The 16,373-nt window shown below is 41.7% G+C and overlaps 1 protein-coding gene across 2 annotated transcripts; it reads left to right on the top strand.

The window, feature by feature from the left end:
- The first annotated feature begins 369 nt into the window (after positions 1–369).
- On the top strand, positions 370–10,577 carry LOC115538910 (extracellular serine/threonine protein kinase FAM20C). Of its 2 annotated transcripts, none has more exons than XM_030350137.1 (11): positions 370–847; positions 1,019–1,800; positions 2,163–2,341; positions 4,526–4,604; positions 4,928–5,020; positions 5,285–5,400; positions 5,545–5,725; positions 6,106–6,215; positions 6,478–6,559; positions 6,681–6,740; positions 10,009–10,577. In XM_030350137.1, the coding sequence occupies exons 2-11, from the start codon at positions 1,349–1,351 to the stop codon at positions 10,253–10,255; spliced, it is 1,599 nt and encodes a 532-aa protein (XP_030205997.1). In that variant the 5' UTR covers positions 370–847; positions 1,019–1,348; the 3' UTR covers positions 10,256–10,577. The 2 variants fall into 2 exon arrangements, with proteins under 2 accessions (XP_030205997.1, XP_030205995.1); XM_030350135.1 differs by having other exon boundaries at positions 1,342–1,800; positions 10,009–10,576.
- The last annotated feature ends 5,796 nt before the right edge of the window (positions 10,578–16,373 follow it).

The following is a 16,373-nucleotide window of genomic DNA, read 5'->3' on the forward strand; positions in this document are numbered from 1 at the left end:
AGTATTTTCTCATATATCATAAAGACTGGGATTTGAGAGGGAATCTTGTTCATGTGTAAGGGTTTAAATTAAATGTCTCAATGTGTTTGTTGGGGAGGAGGTAATGGACTAAGAAAATGACAATACATTTGATTTAAGTATATGCTTTTATTTCATTGGATTTATTTCATTACTAAACAGTTATCTTCTTAATGACTTATTTTTATTGATTACTTGTAATTATTGAATGATTGAGCAACTAATTTTGAAATCTCAAGCATTAATCCAGGATTTGCGTGAGCCATGAAGCTAGCTAATAACTAACTGGCTGACCGTTGAACGGACAGCAGATCAATGAGGTACCATCCACTCCCCACTCCAGGTCAGAGCGACACGGGGCACAGAAACCTACTGCATACACCACCTCGCTGTGTTTACATTGCTGAAGAATTGGCAACACACACACACACACAAACAGGAACACTTAATAATCTTCAAAATAACCAAAAAAAGACTAACCCTTCATATGTCAGGCGTCTTTGATGTGCTTGTTTCATTGTATCAAAATTATAAAGCAATCGACAGAGGGATCAGACAGATGGAGAGAGAGAAAGAGAGCGTGAGCGATTACTGATTCAAGAGAGGTAGAGACCCCAAGGAGAACCTGAAGAGAGAGAGAGAGAGAGAGAGAGAGAGAGAGAGAGAGAGAGAGAGAGAGAGAGAGAGAGAGAGAGAGAGAGAGAGAGAGAGAGAGAGAGAGAGTGAGAGTGTTTGGATATCCAGCTGAGACAATCCGCACTGGAGGACTGAACACTGGATCAACTTCAGAGTCCTTGAGTCTTTCCTTCAGGAACCGACGCTAGCTATTGTATGTACCCCTCACCTCTACTATGTTAATCAGAAACTGTATAATTCATGGCATTCATTCATTATTTTTTCTCTTATCTATGTATGTGCATATGTTTGTGTAAATGTTAGCCTTTCTCCCTATTTGCTAATTTACTGATTTGTCTGCATTTGTACTGACATGACTATCAAGCTGGATGTCAGGGATCTGGACCTACTCCATTCTAGGCAATTATTCCCCACTTTCCTTTCTTCAGGTGAATTCCTTCCTAGAGTATGTTCATATCAATGTGTACAATAATATACTTAATAGTTGTCTGGATTTCTGAACGGTATCCGTTTTTTTTTGTGTTTTTTTGTTTGTGTGTTACCAACATTAAACAGTGCCGAAATGTAATGGCCCGTGCGGTGCAGCCTGTTACATTGCGATTTTTGGATTAGTATCTTGGGGAAGAAAAATGATCTTCAAAAATGTCCCCTTTTAGTTCCCCCCTGGTGGTTCTTTCTTTCTCACAGGACCAGCATGTTGAGGCGAAGCGTTGGCGGTCGGTCCACCCGCTCCATCTGTCTGGTTCTGGCATGTCTGTCCCTGGCGCTGCACATCCTCCTGGCCATCTTCTGTCTCTCTGTCCTCCAGACGGCCTGTGTCCCGCCTCACTCTTCTTCCTCATCTCCCCTCCATGATCCTGGAAGTACTTCCCGCCAAACAAAATCATCTGTCATCATCTCCAACGGAATCTTTGCCAATAATGCCACTGAGTGGGAAAAGGAACCAACCGGAGATAAAATATCCACCAAGGGTATGAGGGAGGTAGATCCGGGAGGTTCAAAGTTAGAGGCTCTGTTCAGCCACCCGTTGTACAATCTGCAAAGGCCTGAAATGCAAGAAGATGATTGGTTGCTGCGAGTCAAGAACAGCGAAGATGAAGAAGAAGAGAGGGACACAGGAGGTGAGGAGGAGGAAGACAGCTACTGGTGAGTGGAAACCCATAAATAATAGATCAGGCCACTGATGCATATCGCTATTTTTCGTAGCATAGCAGTATTCTTTGCACTTGTCAACAGGGGTACAGAGAAGTACTTGAATACTTGAAAAGTAAAAGAAGGAACTCCATACTTTGACATTTACGGTGTATCTGCATGATTGCTGACTTTTTTATATCAGTAAAATGATCAGTTTGTAGAAAGTTTGATAAGTTAGGATTTGGTGAAAAACTTGATGCATTAGTTGTGAGGTATACTTTTACTTAAAATGTAATGTATTTAATCCCAGAATCCAGATTTGTAGTTGATCAGGGCCTAAACACAATATGTTTCTCCATTCTCCCCTCCCATAGGCAGAGTGGTAGTGAGGAGGACGGCTACGACAAAGCTAACTGGACGGTGGCGGCTGAAACCCACCCTCCCTGGCTGCGCTTCCACCTGGGAATCTCCCGCTGGGAGCTTTACCACAGGACCGATCCCCTGCTGGACCAAGTCACCCATTACATTTCCACACAGCGTATCCTCAATGTTGGTTAGTTACGGCCGGCTCGCATGGGTGTGTATGTGTGTGGGTGCATTAGAGCATAATTTTGTGTTTGTGTGTGAGACATAGCCCATAATCCTGGAAGTGAAGAAAATTATCTCTAAAACATCGATACATTTGAATAAGCGCCGACTCATAAACATGTATGGTCACACTCACATAAAATGGAGAAGTTGAGGATACAACCTCTCACTCAACAATCTCCAGCTTGCGTGATCTTTCATTTGAAAGTCTTGATAGAATCTACTGAGTCACTCACAAATCCAAGTTAACCCTAACCCTATTTTCTGAATCCAAATGGATACACACAATACAAACTCCATTCTCACTACATACACCAACTAAAACAACTGTGAGGCCCACGCAGATAAAAAAAAATATACCCAGAAAAACAAACAAAGACAAACACTCGTGAAGACACACAAGACCACACACATACAGGCTGTGTTTGATAGAGCACAGCAGAATGAATATCAACAGTATTTTAATTTGTCTGGAGTGCTGCAGATTAAACAAAACAAGTTCCCAGCCGCGCAAGCTTTTAGTAATGGTTTCTGTACCGATATACAGAATCTCATGTTTTCCACACATTTGTTATTCATGATCTAGACTCTAGAGCTACACTACATAGATTCACTGGCTTTTTTTCATTTTTTCGGTTTCTGAATTATGATCACTGTGGCAATCGGTATTTCACAATTTGAAAGATAAAAAATGAAGTATGTATCTGTGCAAAATGCCTGCCCATTTTTTTGTTAACTTGAAATACACACAATTTGGCATTTGCTATATTGCAGCAACGCTGCCTATGGGAATGCAACATGTAGGCCTATTGCAATGAATGAACTGCAGTAGCGCTCTAGATATACCCTACATTATGTATAGACGATGATACATTGGAGACAGCAAAACCTATGGAGGTTGACAGCAATGGAAATTCAATGTTAATGGTCTGGTTATAGTTGTGGCAGGGCACCACGTTGTGGAGAAATAGTGACAAGACATGTTGAATCCACAATCGACAAAGTGAGTTTACAGTTAGGCCTTCCTATAGCAACGTATAAAGATATTGTAGCTTTTATATGAGGAATGATACTTTGAAACTACTAATTAGAGAATACTAAGACTTGACCTATTTAGTTAGCCTACTACCTACTACCTTCTCCTCCAAAGTCAAGAGCCTCGGCGTCATCCTGGACAACACCCTCTCATTCGCACCCCATATTCACAACATCACCCGGACTGCATTCTTCCACCTCCGCAACATCGCCAGACTCCGCCCATCACTGACCCAATCCAGCGCTGAAATCCTAGTTCACTCATTTGTCACATCACGCATAGACTACTGCAACGCCCTCCTCACCGGACTCCCCACCAAACTTATCAACAGACTGCAGATCATTCAGAACTCAGCCGCCCGGATCATCACCCGCACCAAATCATCTGACCACATCACCCCTGTCCTCATTCAACTTCACTGGCTCCCAGTACACTACCGCATCCAATACAAAACCCTACTCCTCACCTACAAAGCTCTCCACAACCTAGCCCCCAGTTATCTCTGCGACCTCCTCCAAGAATACACTCCCTCCCGCTCCCTCCGCTCAACCTCTGCTGGACTACTATGTATCCCCACATCACGACTCACTTCAATGGGTGCCCGGTCATTCAGCTGTTCAGCACCCAGGCTCTGGAACTCCCTCCCCCCACACATAAAACAGTCAGACACCATTTCAACCTTCAAGTCACAACTCAAAACTCACTTGTTCAAACTCGCACACAACGTCTAACTGATCACTGTTTTGATTGTTGTTGTTTTTTATTTATTTCTTATTGCTTATGTTTATTTATTTATTTATTTATTTATTTTTTCCACAATGTCTTGCTTTTTAAAAAATGTATGATGACTATATGCTCTGTAAGGTGACCTTGGGTGTCTTGAAAGGCGCCTCTAAATTAAATGTATTATTATTATTATTATTATTACCAACTAGCTTTAGTACTTTTGTGTCATGACGGTTTGTTAATGCTTTGAACTGGCATGTCCACTGTGACCTCAGCTAAGTATACATCCAACACATGCTTTTATCAAATGATTTAGTGTAGGCCTACCTTGCCTGTTAAAGTGTTTGGATGTATATTAATATTGATGTGTCTGTTTGTTTCTCTCAGTGCAGAAAAGAGGGGGTACCCAGCTCAAACTACTCATGTCGTTTCCCAATCACGGAGAGGCTCTGCTCAAACCAATGAGGTAAGACCACAGCTTCATCGTAATAGGGTGTCCTGCACAATGAATTACAATTCTATTGGTTATGTTTGAATTTCAGTGGAAAGGATGTGGAGTTAACTTTGAGCCACAATGTCCACCACAATCTAGGCCTACGAGTAGACCTCCCTTTGCAAGATCAACTCCTTGATGACTGAAATATTAACTCATTGGATAAAAGCGTCTACAAAATTACTCCATAAAAAATAGTGAATAATCATTTTTGGGATTACAGGAACTATAAGAATATTGATGTATGTATATATATTGTCTGTGGGTGTGTCAACGTGTTCCATCGCCATTGTCAGACAGACCAGAGACGCGGAAACAGATGTTAATCTGTTCTACTTCTCAGACTTTGAGCGACACAATGCAGAGATCTCCGCCTTCCACCTGGACAGGTGAGTATCCAGAATATATTTTATTGTAGGCTGCTATATTGACATGAAGTGTAGAACATGCTGTGTGTATCGAATCGATTGATAGCAGTTGAGTTAATCAAACTACCTCCTGGACAATGACCATCTAGTCTAGACCATCTCTGTAAATGATTTTGCATGTGCTTGATAACATAGAGTATATACAGCAATATATGACTCTCTCTCTCTCTATCTCTCCCCCCTGCCTCTTTCTAATCTCTCTCTCACTCTCTCGCACTCTCGCAGGATCCTAGGTTTCCAACGGATCCCTCCAGTGGTTGGAAGACTTGTCGACGTCGTCTCGGAAATCAAAGATGTCACCACAGACAAAAAGCTGTTGAGGACCTTCTTTACCTCCCCCGGTTTGTGCGCCACGTGAATGCATGTGTATTACAACAGAGATGGACGTTTCCTCTTGACAGTTTTGGGCTTTTAGCAGGGCTTTAAGCGGCCACCAACGACTTCAACTCTATGTTCTCCTCTTTTCACTCTCTGGCTCCCTCCAGTGGGGAACACGTGTTTCTACGGCCAGTGTGAGTACTACTGCTCCACGGAGAACCCGGTGTGCGGCGGTCCGCTTGCGCTGGAGGTGTCTCTTGCCACCATGCTCCCTGATCTCACCCTGGCACCCCGCCGGTCCTGGAGGTCACCATGGAGACGTTCCTATAGCCGCACCAAACTAGCACAGTGGGTAACAATCTGCTGGTCATGTGTTTGTGTGTGTGGCTGTTTAGTTTAGTGTGTATGTGTTTGTATAGAATCTTGTTTTTCCATAAAGTTAAAGTTTCACCTTCTTAGCCAAGAATTTGTGAAAAGTTGTGAGATTTAAATTTTGTGGAGAAACATGTGTTCAGTTAATTACTTTTCAAGTTTTATCAACATATCAAGGAAGAAACCATGAAAAGGAACCGTTATGCACCAAGTGGGATCCATTCCTCCAGGTCTGGTTAGGAGTGAAATTTGTGCCATCATGGGCAGACAAATTATGGTAGCATAACAAGCACAGCAATTGAAAGACTTTTTTTATAAATGTATTATGTCCAGGATAAGACACTGTGTGTGCGCAGGTGGGAGAAAGACCCGGCCTTCTGTGACGGAGTGAAGCAAACCCCTCCCTACGACGAGGGAACCCGGCTGGTCGACCTCATGGATATGGCTGTCCTGGATTTCCTCATGGGTTGGTCACCACCTATATATGCGGCACAATTTTGAGCAGAGCTCGAAGTCATATCACAGCACTATTGGATGAACACTATGATATGTCATTGAAATAATGTTTCCAATTTCGTAACATTACATGTTGCTTATGGCTTGAGTGTCAGATTAATGACCTGTATCTGAAATAATTGTAAGTGGCTTCATATAAATGTCTCTACCAATGACTTAAAGAGTAAATACGAATTGATAGGTGAGGGCCAAGGTATTTTCTGACTCCTCAGGCAACATGGACAGACATCACTATGAGACCTTTGAGAAGTTTGGTAACAAGACATTTATGCTGCATCTTGACAACGGACGCGCGTGAGTTTCATTCGTAGAAGTCACTCAATTTGAATTGATTAATTACTGTAGACGCCCAGAAAAACCACAGATGAATGAATGAATCAATGTTTTTTTTGTTTTTTTTATCTTAAATCTTCAGCTTTGGACGTCACTCTCGAGATGAACCCAGCATTCTGGCCCCTCTACGTCAGTGCTGCAGGTACAACAGTGTTTCATTCAAACTACGGAACTAATACATACTATTTACATGTTTCATGTAATATAAGACCTTTTATTTACTACTTGGCTTTTAAATAATCTAAGATCCAGAAGTTTGACAACGCAATAGCTGAACTTCTGGGGGTAGACTCTATGTTGAGAGAAAAACTTTTTGCATTCTAATTTTTGTAAATATATATATATATATTTTTATATAATTTTTGCAATTATTCTGAAGGCAAAAACTAGCTTTTAAGTTTTTAATAGAATATTGTATTTTATAATCAAGATTCCAATCGAAAATTATTATATTTCACACAAAAATAATAGCATTTTCCCCGCGGTCACGATGTGTTAAAATGGTGCCATATTTTGTTTTTTTAAGGAGTTGATGTGTTATGTGTTTGGTATTTACCTTATCCATTAGGCAGTTGTTCCCGTATGCAGTGATTGAAATGTTCTACTGGTCCATCTGTTTGGGTGGGGAATCAAAGCGGCAAGAATGCAGTGATGGGAATTTCAGTTCTTTTTAGTGAGCTGGATCATTTGGATCAGTTCATCAACAAGAGCCGGCTCCCAAACGGATCTTCATATTACCTTTTATAGTTCAGCCCAATGTAGCCCGTTCTGACTTATGATTCATATGTGTAGGCCTATACCGTATTGGTCCGAATATAAGACAGCCTTTATTTCAACCCGAAATAGGTCAGAAAAAGTCGGGTCGTCTTATATTTGGAGTCTAGTATTCAGAGCGCAGCTTCTCTTCTTCGCCTCTCCCTTTAAATGTCAATGCACATTCGCGGCCCCAGGGGACGCCAAAAATTGGTTCCGGGAAGAAGTAGTCCAGTGCCTGTTACCGGTGTTTAAAGATGGAAAGACAGGCTGACCATTTAGAAACAAGTGGCTCAAGTGGGTCAGGTCAATCAACAACAGCGGAGGAGCTATGATGGCAATTTTAAAATAATGGTTGTCAATAAGGCAGAGTCAAGTAACAACTGCCAAGCTGCCAAGAAGTTCGGGGTCACGGAGTGTGACGTAAGAAGATGGCGAGCACAAAAACACTGTCTCAAAGAAGCCAACAGTCAGCGCAAATCCTACCGTGGTACTCAAAGTGGTCGTTTCAGTGAGGTTGACCGGAGAGTTTTTGAATACGTCAGGGAAAAAAGAAGTGAGGGAATGCCCATTACCAGAGGTGGCATCCAGCTTAAGGCCCTGGAAAACGCCAGAGAGCTCAACATCACTGGATTTAAAGCCAGCCTCGGCTGGTGTCGTAGGATGATGCGGCGTAATGGACTGGCACTGGGACGGAGAACGAGTTTGGCCCAACACCTGCCGTCAGACTTTGGAGAGAAGCTGCTTTCGTTTTAGCGCTTTGTCATTTACTGAGGAAGAAGCACTCCTACCCACTGGATCAGATCGGCAATGCTGATCAGACACCCATTTATTTCGACATGCCAACATCGGTGACGGTAAATAGAAAGGGAGAAAAGTCTGTGTTAGTGGAATCAACGGGCAACGAGAAGAGCCTGTCATGTTGACATGTCTCGCTGATGGCAGCAAACTCCCCCCGTATGTCATTCTAAAGCGTAAGACATTGCCAAAGGACCCAATGCCAGCTGGCATTATCGTGCGTGCCCAGGAGAAGGGCTGGATGGAAATGGGGCTTGTAGTGGACTGGCTAAAGGTTGTGTGGGGTGCACGCTACGGGGGACTGAGGAAGAGGAGGAGCATGCTCGTTCAGGATGCGTTCTGCGGACATCTGACTGAGGCCGTAAAAAGTCAGGTGTGAGCAATGAACGGTGATCTTGTGATCATACCAGGGGGAATGGCAAGCCAGCTACAGGTGTTGGACGTTGTTGTGAACAAGCCTTTCTAGGATATCCTGCGAAGGAAATACACAGAGTGGCTCCTGTCTGGCAACCACGCACTCACACCGACCGGGAAAACACAGAAGCCGTCAGTCCGTCTACTAGGTGAATGGATCCTGAATGCATGGGATGCTGTTTCCTCACAGAGCATCATCCGTGGCTTTAAAAAATGTTGCATCTCCAATGCATTGGACGGCAGTGAGGATGACAGGCTTTGGGAGCAGCTGGTGGAAGTGGAGCAGCTGGGGAGCGATAACAGTGAGAGCGAACACAGCGGGGCAGAGGACGTGTGTGAGGGATAGATAGACATTGGAGGTGAAGTTTGGCGAATTTTAGTTAAGTTTAGTCAAATATGTGGCCTGTATTTTCTCTGTTATTTAAGAATGTTCACAATGTTGCTTGATTATTGCTTGATGTTAATTTTGAATCATACTGTACATATTTTGCCTTGAAAGTGCCGTGGCCTTTACCGCCATTATTATTATTGTCATTTATATAATTAGTGTTTAATTCACTGTGTTTTTAATATTGTTATTTGTTCTGCAAATCTTTTTTTCTAAATGTTTGTGTTGAAAAACGGGGGGTCGTCTTATAATCAGGGTTGTCTTATATTCTGACCAATACGGTATATTACTTACATTTTTTAATACTTCCTGATACTTCCTCAATACTTGGTGATTCGGAGAGGGTGTCTTCTGTGTATGGATCCCGATTTATCTTAACAGTCTATATTAAGCGTAGGTTACGGCCAAATAGTATCCTGGGTTTGCACCAAATAAAACAGCATGTATTGTCACATTGTTCTTCATGTAAATAGGCATTTGTTGCAGCTTACCACATTAAAGGAACGAAAAGCCAGAGTGACGATCTAAAATAATGTCTCCTTACTTGTCATGTCTGTCTAATTCAATAACACTCTCATACTAATGTAATTGCCAGCCTAAGTGGATGTCGCCCCGTCACCATGGCATACCTACTAGCTTTTGTCTGTGAATAAAAAATCGATGACGTCACTATCCTGGGAAAATTTTATTCGAATAACCGCTTGTGCAATTCATTTAAAAACCAAATGTCGATAACGTTCCTAGATGATACGAGTACAGCTATCGATCGAGCCAAACAAAATTGGTAGAACCAGCAAAAAATAATCTTGGTTTGCTGGTTAGTTGGAAGGGTGAAATCGGGCTAATCATCCTGTAGTGTGTCCCTAGCATTGGGAAACAAAGCAACGTATTAATTTTGCTCAAGGACGCCTACAGGTACATTGGAGATAAAACCCATTACCTGTTGGTTGGGTGTCAAGGACCCTTACCATACAGAACCAATTTGCGTAAAAAGATATAAATAGTTGGATTACATCAAATTATAAAAACACCTAATTTTCACTTATTCTCTTTACAGAATCCGACGTTCCACTCTCCTACGTTTACGCCTCATGTCCCGGCCGGGATTCCGTTTGAGTGATGTCATGCGTGAGTCGCTGGACCGGGACCCCCTTGCTGTCATCCAACCCCTTCTCTCAGAAGCACATCTCTCCGCATTGGACCGTCGCCTAGCAATGGTATTGCAGGTGTTGCACACCTGTCAAGATCTTCATGATGATGCTGTCTACGACGATTTAGAGGGACACTATGAAGAACCAGACTGAAAAATAAACGACATGAAAACTTTTGAAACCTGTTTCCAAGCGCTTTCAATGGGACAGCAGTACCCACTTTAGGGTAGGCCTACTTATGATTAGGGACAGCAATGACATCACACAGAGGAAGCGGTGTTGAGGAGCTCATTAGCGGTAAATAGCAACAGCTGAGGCGGCTGGTAGTCTCAGGAATTGAGACTCTGGGTTGAGAGTCTCTCTCGCGGGTTGGTCACCTGGAGATGAGGTGCCAGTGCAGCGTGTCACAGAGAGAGTTGTTCACCTACGATGGCTCTGGATCTGGGGTGAGTAACACGCAACTAACCCCCTACATAGGCAAGGCAAGGCAACTTTATTTATGTAGCACTCTTCATGCACAAGGCAGACTCAAAGTGCTTCACATATAAACATTGTTATAAAATAAAATAAAATAATAGATAAGTAAAAGAAAACATATGCAAAGAAATGGGTAAAATATAAAGTTAAAAAGGCATTTTAGTATTAAAATAGAAGATAAAGGCAAAGTTAAAAAAGCTTTTTAGAAAGTGCAATGTATTTAAGATTTTGCAGAAAGCTAAAGCAAACATAAAAGTCTTCAGTCTTGTTTTAAAGGTGCTCAGAGTTGGGACAAGTCTTAAATCCTCTGGGAGTTTATTCCAGCTATTTGTTGCATAATAACTAAATCCTGCTTTCCCATGTTTCGTGTTTACTCTGGGGATAATTAACAGATTGGTCTCAGAGGATCTTAGTGGTCTAGAAGGCTTATGTAGTGGAAGCATATCAGTTAAATATTTTGGGCCTAAACCATGTAGGGATTTATAGGTTAGCAACATGCTTTTAAAATCAATTCTCTGAACTACAGGAAGCCAATGTAATGATTTCAGAATTGGTCTAATATGTTCAAATTTGTTGGTCTTTGTTAGAGCTCTAGCAGCAGCATTCTGAACAAGCTGAAGCTTCCTCAGAGTTTGTTTTGGGAGACCTGTAAGGAGACCATTGCAGTAATCAAGCTTACTAGTGATAAAGGCATGTACAAGTTTTTGTAAGTCTTCGGTAAGTCTTCTAAGTCTTGCTACATTTTTAAGGTGATAATATGCCGATTTTGTAACTGATTTGATGTGACTGTCGAAATGTAAATCTGAATCCATGATAACCCCTAGATTTCTGGCTTTGATTGAGGTTTTTTAGGGACAGAGAGTAAGGTGTTGGGTTACTTTAAGTCTTTCCGTTTTAGAACCAAATACAATTATCTCTGTTTTGTCCTCATTTAGTTGAAGGAAATTTCGGCACATCCATTCTTTCACTTGCTTAATGCACTGGCACAGCAGATCTATGGGCCGATAGTCATTTGGTGATAGCGATACATAGATTTGCGTGTCATCAGCATAGCAATTATGGTCAATATTGTTATTTTGCATGATTTGCCCTAGTGGTAGCATGTAGATGTTGAATAAAGAGGGTCCTAAGATCGAACCTTGTGGGACTCCACATGTCACGTTGGTTGATTCTGATACAAAGTCGCCAATGGAAACAAAGTAGTTCCTATTTTGTAGGTAGGACCTGAACCAATTTAAGACTGTTCCTGAAAGCCCCACCCAGTTTTCTAACCTGTCCAGAAGTAATGTATGGTCTACAGTGTTGAATGCAGTGCTGAGGTCAAGTAGCATTAGTATTGAGGTTTTGCCAGAGTCTGTGTTAAGACGGATGTCGTTTACAACTTTAATGAGGGCGGTCTCAGTGCTGTGCAGGGGTCGAAATCCTGATTGGAAGGTGTCATAGCAAAGAAGTTGATGCCATGAAGTGATTAAGTTGCTGGAGGACAACTTTCTCAAAGATTTTACTTATGAAGGGTAGATTTGATATTGGTCTGTAACTGTTAATAAAAGAGGCATCTAGGCTCCGCTTTTTAAAAGGGGTTTAATAACTGCAGTTTTCAAAGCTTTTTGGAAATTGCCTGACTTGAGAGAGTTGTTAACTATCTACAATATGTCTACTGCTAGGCAGTCGAAAACATTCTTAAAGAGGTCAGTAGGTAAAGTATCAAGGCAACAGGTGGATGGCTTTAGTTGTGTCACAGTTTCCACAAGATTTTGAGAGTCTATAACATTAAAGCATGCCATCCTTGACACGGTACTTTTGCCTGAACAGGGTGGACGTCCAACATTTTTGTTTGAAGTGGAGATATTGATGGCGCGTCTGATGCCTTCAATTTCAGTATAAAAAGCTGCAAACTCATTGCTTTTCTGCGTGGAATGGAGATCAGGTGGAATTTGTGTTGGGGGGTTGGTTAGTCTGTCAACATTTGCAAATAGGGTTTTTGCATTATTAGTGTAGTAAAAACTAGGTTGTTTGTAAGAATAAAGCAAGGGCATTATTTTGCATCGGGACGGAGGTAGCCTACAGGTCCCGAACAACTTTGGGAAAGAAAGGATTGTCCCTACCAATATTTAGATGTATTATTTAATATAGCGGAAATTGATTTTACATAATGCATTTAACATAATATTCTTTGGCAAACTCTTGCCAAACTTGGCGGCCACCGGCGTGAAGACGTGCCGATTTGGGGGGGGGGGAGAGTGCGCGGCGACAAGCCCCTCGGTTTGTTTGCCTCGCACGATGGGCACGAGCACCGATTAAATATTCACGTGAACCTCTGGAGCACACGCGCACTTCTGACCTGCCTCCACGTTATTCGCTTCAGAAGTTCCTAACATCTACTAACCTGACCTTTTTTGCAGTAGGCTACTTTAAATGTGAATAAGTGCACATGCAAATCTAGATTTTAATTTAATAAAGTAGGCCTATTTATTGTTCTGCATGATGCAGTCTAGTGATTTTGGGTTACATCTGTTAAGTGTCCCTATAAAGCTGAGACCAAACTTACGGTCATTCGGTGGCTGCTTCATTCCGACCATATTCCGACCTATAAGCAGACGGTGACCCACTGTCGGTCAAAGTGAAGGGGGTTTCCCCCGAGAGAGCATCGGCCCTGGAGCCAACGTCTCCCCTGTGCTCCTCGGTCTGGCAGCCGACAGCAGGAAAGGTGTAACTAACATAGTTGAAGGCGGAGCGCAATAGAGTATACGTGCTCCAATAGTGAGAGATAAAAATAAAGCACATTAATTTGAATGACTTTTCCTTGTGTGTGATTTATCACGGGCACGGGCACAAACAAGCTAAAATCATTCAAATTAATGTGCCTTATGATTGGCTGTCATCACGCGAATGTCGTGGCAAAGTTGAAATATTTCAACTCGATGTGAACCCATGTGAACGCGCCCGCCCGTGCCGGAGAAAATGTGTCGTGCTGCAAATCAAATCTTGTTGCGGGTTTTCTCTAGCGAAAAATTCGCACGATTTGCGTCTCCACGTTGACTTTGTATGGAAACGTGTCGCCCCTCCGCGTTTGGTGTGAGTTAGGGGACCACTAAGACCTAAGTAAAAGCACCCAAAAATCAGCATGTCATAGGACCGGAATCTAGAATGGTTCACATTGCTGTACCATATATGGCTAACCTTAAAGTGGAAATGAAGCAATGAGAACTGTGACCATTTTTTGGTTGCTTTTTCATTTTTGAAAATACATGGATTTTCATTAAACCTGAAATTCAAGTAGTTTCGCTGGAAAATGACATGTTGATAACGACTTTCAGAATAGTTAGCGCTTTCAAACAAACATGTCAAATCTTGGAAGAAGAACAGGGGGGTCATTTTGTATTGCCCCTGGCTGTTCAAATAAATATTATCGGGTAAAAGAGAGCGGTAAAATGGTTAATTTCCATGTCATTCCTGACAAGAAGCCTAAACTGCTCCGAAGATGGTTATCTGCATTGAAACGCCTCGGCCCCTGAATGGGATCAGGGCAGAGAGTAAGTAGCGACCACTTTATAGAGGCTGATTACATTGAAGAGGGAGCTTTTGCCGTCCCACCAATCGCCTTAAGCCAGATGCTGTGCCAACAATTTTTAATTTTAGTGGCTATAGTGCTGGAGACACGGACAGACCTGTCAAATCTGACCCGGGCGCTGCTCTTATGCGCAGAGAAAGAGCACAGAAACGCGCTTGCCAGGCAGAGGAACGAGAGGTAAACTTAGCTTCTAGTACTAGAGAAACAGAGAAATTAGTACACTCACTGTTTGAAGATTGTCTTGTTTGCAGACTAGCTCGCTCCATGCTCTTGATAATTTCTAATCCATCGCCAAAATAATCCATTGATTTCGGAAATAATCCATTTGCAAACACCGTCGGTTGCACAATTTTCGCATATTCATGTGCACACCCAAATGGCACGACAATTACATGTATCATGAAATGATACATGTATATATCTAATATATATATATATTAGAGCTGTCAGTTAAACGCGTTATTAACGGCGTTAACGCAAACCAAATTTAACGGCGTTAAAAATTTTATCGCGCGATTAACGCAATTATTTTATTTAAAAAAAAAACATTTTTTTTTTTTTTTTTTTTTCTTTGGCTCAAAACAAAGAAGCAGTAGCCTGACCGCTATGATCAAATGACATTTGTTCAAAGCAGTCGTTTAATTGCACTATAGGCTCTTTTTTTGTATCGTCCTGTTTTGATCAGTGTATATGCCAATGTTGTTATCAATAAAAAATCATTTGCACAAGGCAAGCCGATGCACTTCACCATGTTGATAAGAGAATTAAAATGAGAAGAATTATGGGACAAAAAAATCAAGGGATATTTAGCATAGAAAAATAATTTGTGATTAATCGCGATTAATTAGAGTTAACTATGACATTAATGCGATTAATCATGATTAAATATTTTAATCGCTTGACAGCTCTAATATATATATATAATGTGCAATATATATACATTTTGTTGATGCAGTAAGCTACCAGTGAGGCTATGAGCCGCTATGTAAACAACATAGAATGTTACCAACCATTCTCGTGACGTCATCGTATTCTGAAAACAGAGATGGGGGCGCACAGGCTGAAAACATTATAATTTATGCAACTTGTTTGTGCTTTATTCTGAATAACGGGTCATATTTCCGACTTTATTTGTATTTATGGTATATTGAAATATTTAACTAGTGCTATAGACATCTGTTTTATTTGATTGCTTCCTTTCCACTTTAAAGTAATCCACTATGGATACGGACAATCCGGATGATGTACATTTTCAAATCTTTGCCCATCTTTGCCGAACCTAGGAACGCTTTCCATAATGGCCTTTGCATAAGGTATGACTGTGCATGTGTATTCACGTTTCGCAACACCTGCTTGAGGATATGTGGGTGAACTGTGATCAGCTCTACATTACAAAACCACTTGGATTTAAATATCAGCTTGCTTGGTGGATAGACTATTTATTTGTGGTTATACTGGTGCAGAAACTTACATACAAAGATACATAGATACCAAGACCAGTGTCTGAAGAAGTATACACAAGTCTAAATGAGGTTGCATACATTGGACTACAGTGCTGTAAATGTGAACTTACTGCATCCTGAACGAGATTATGCAGCAGCCAAGAGCGGTTGGTCTCTTTAAAATTTGAGTAGTCCATTTCCACAGTTTATTTATGGCATCCCTCTGCTCCACAGATAGAGTTGTGAGGTTCCCATTGTTGCTCTCACAGACTTCATAAAGCTCCAGGCCTGCTGCAGGGTCCTCCTCTGATACCCGTGGAGCGTCCCCTGGGCCTGCAGCAGAGGGTAGAAGAGACAGGGCCAGCAAAGGGGCAGAGGACAGACAAACTTTAATTCAAACAGTGCACACTGTGAAGGTCATTTAAACAAAGAACGTTATACCAGAACGTCTTTAAAAAGTTAACAGAGATATGAATATACAATACAATAACCTTTATAAAAAAACGTTATAATAAATGTATTAACTAACAAAAATAAATAACATAACAAAACAATAGGGTGTATGCAATAAGCTGTGTGACATACTTCCTGTTTCAAATAATACAGCTCGGCCGGTTCCGGTGTTGTGTCGAGATCTGTTTCCCCGTCGAGATGTGTTTCCCCTAGTGCCCGCCCCCGTCCGAAATTACCCGAAGGGCGAAGGAAGCGCGCGTACACAAAAAGCTCGCACACGAGCTGCTGTGCTCGTACCACAGAGGCACTTTGGAGAGAGCTAAGGTTC

Source organism: Gadus morhua, chromosome 2 (genome assembly GCF_902167405.1).
Source record: "Gadus morhua chromosome 2, gadMor3.0, whole genome shotgun sequence".
Classification (NCBI taxonomy): Eukaryota; Metazoa; Chordata; class Actinopteri; order Gadiformes; family Gadidae; genus Gadus; species Gadus morhua.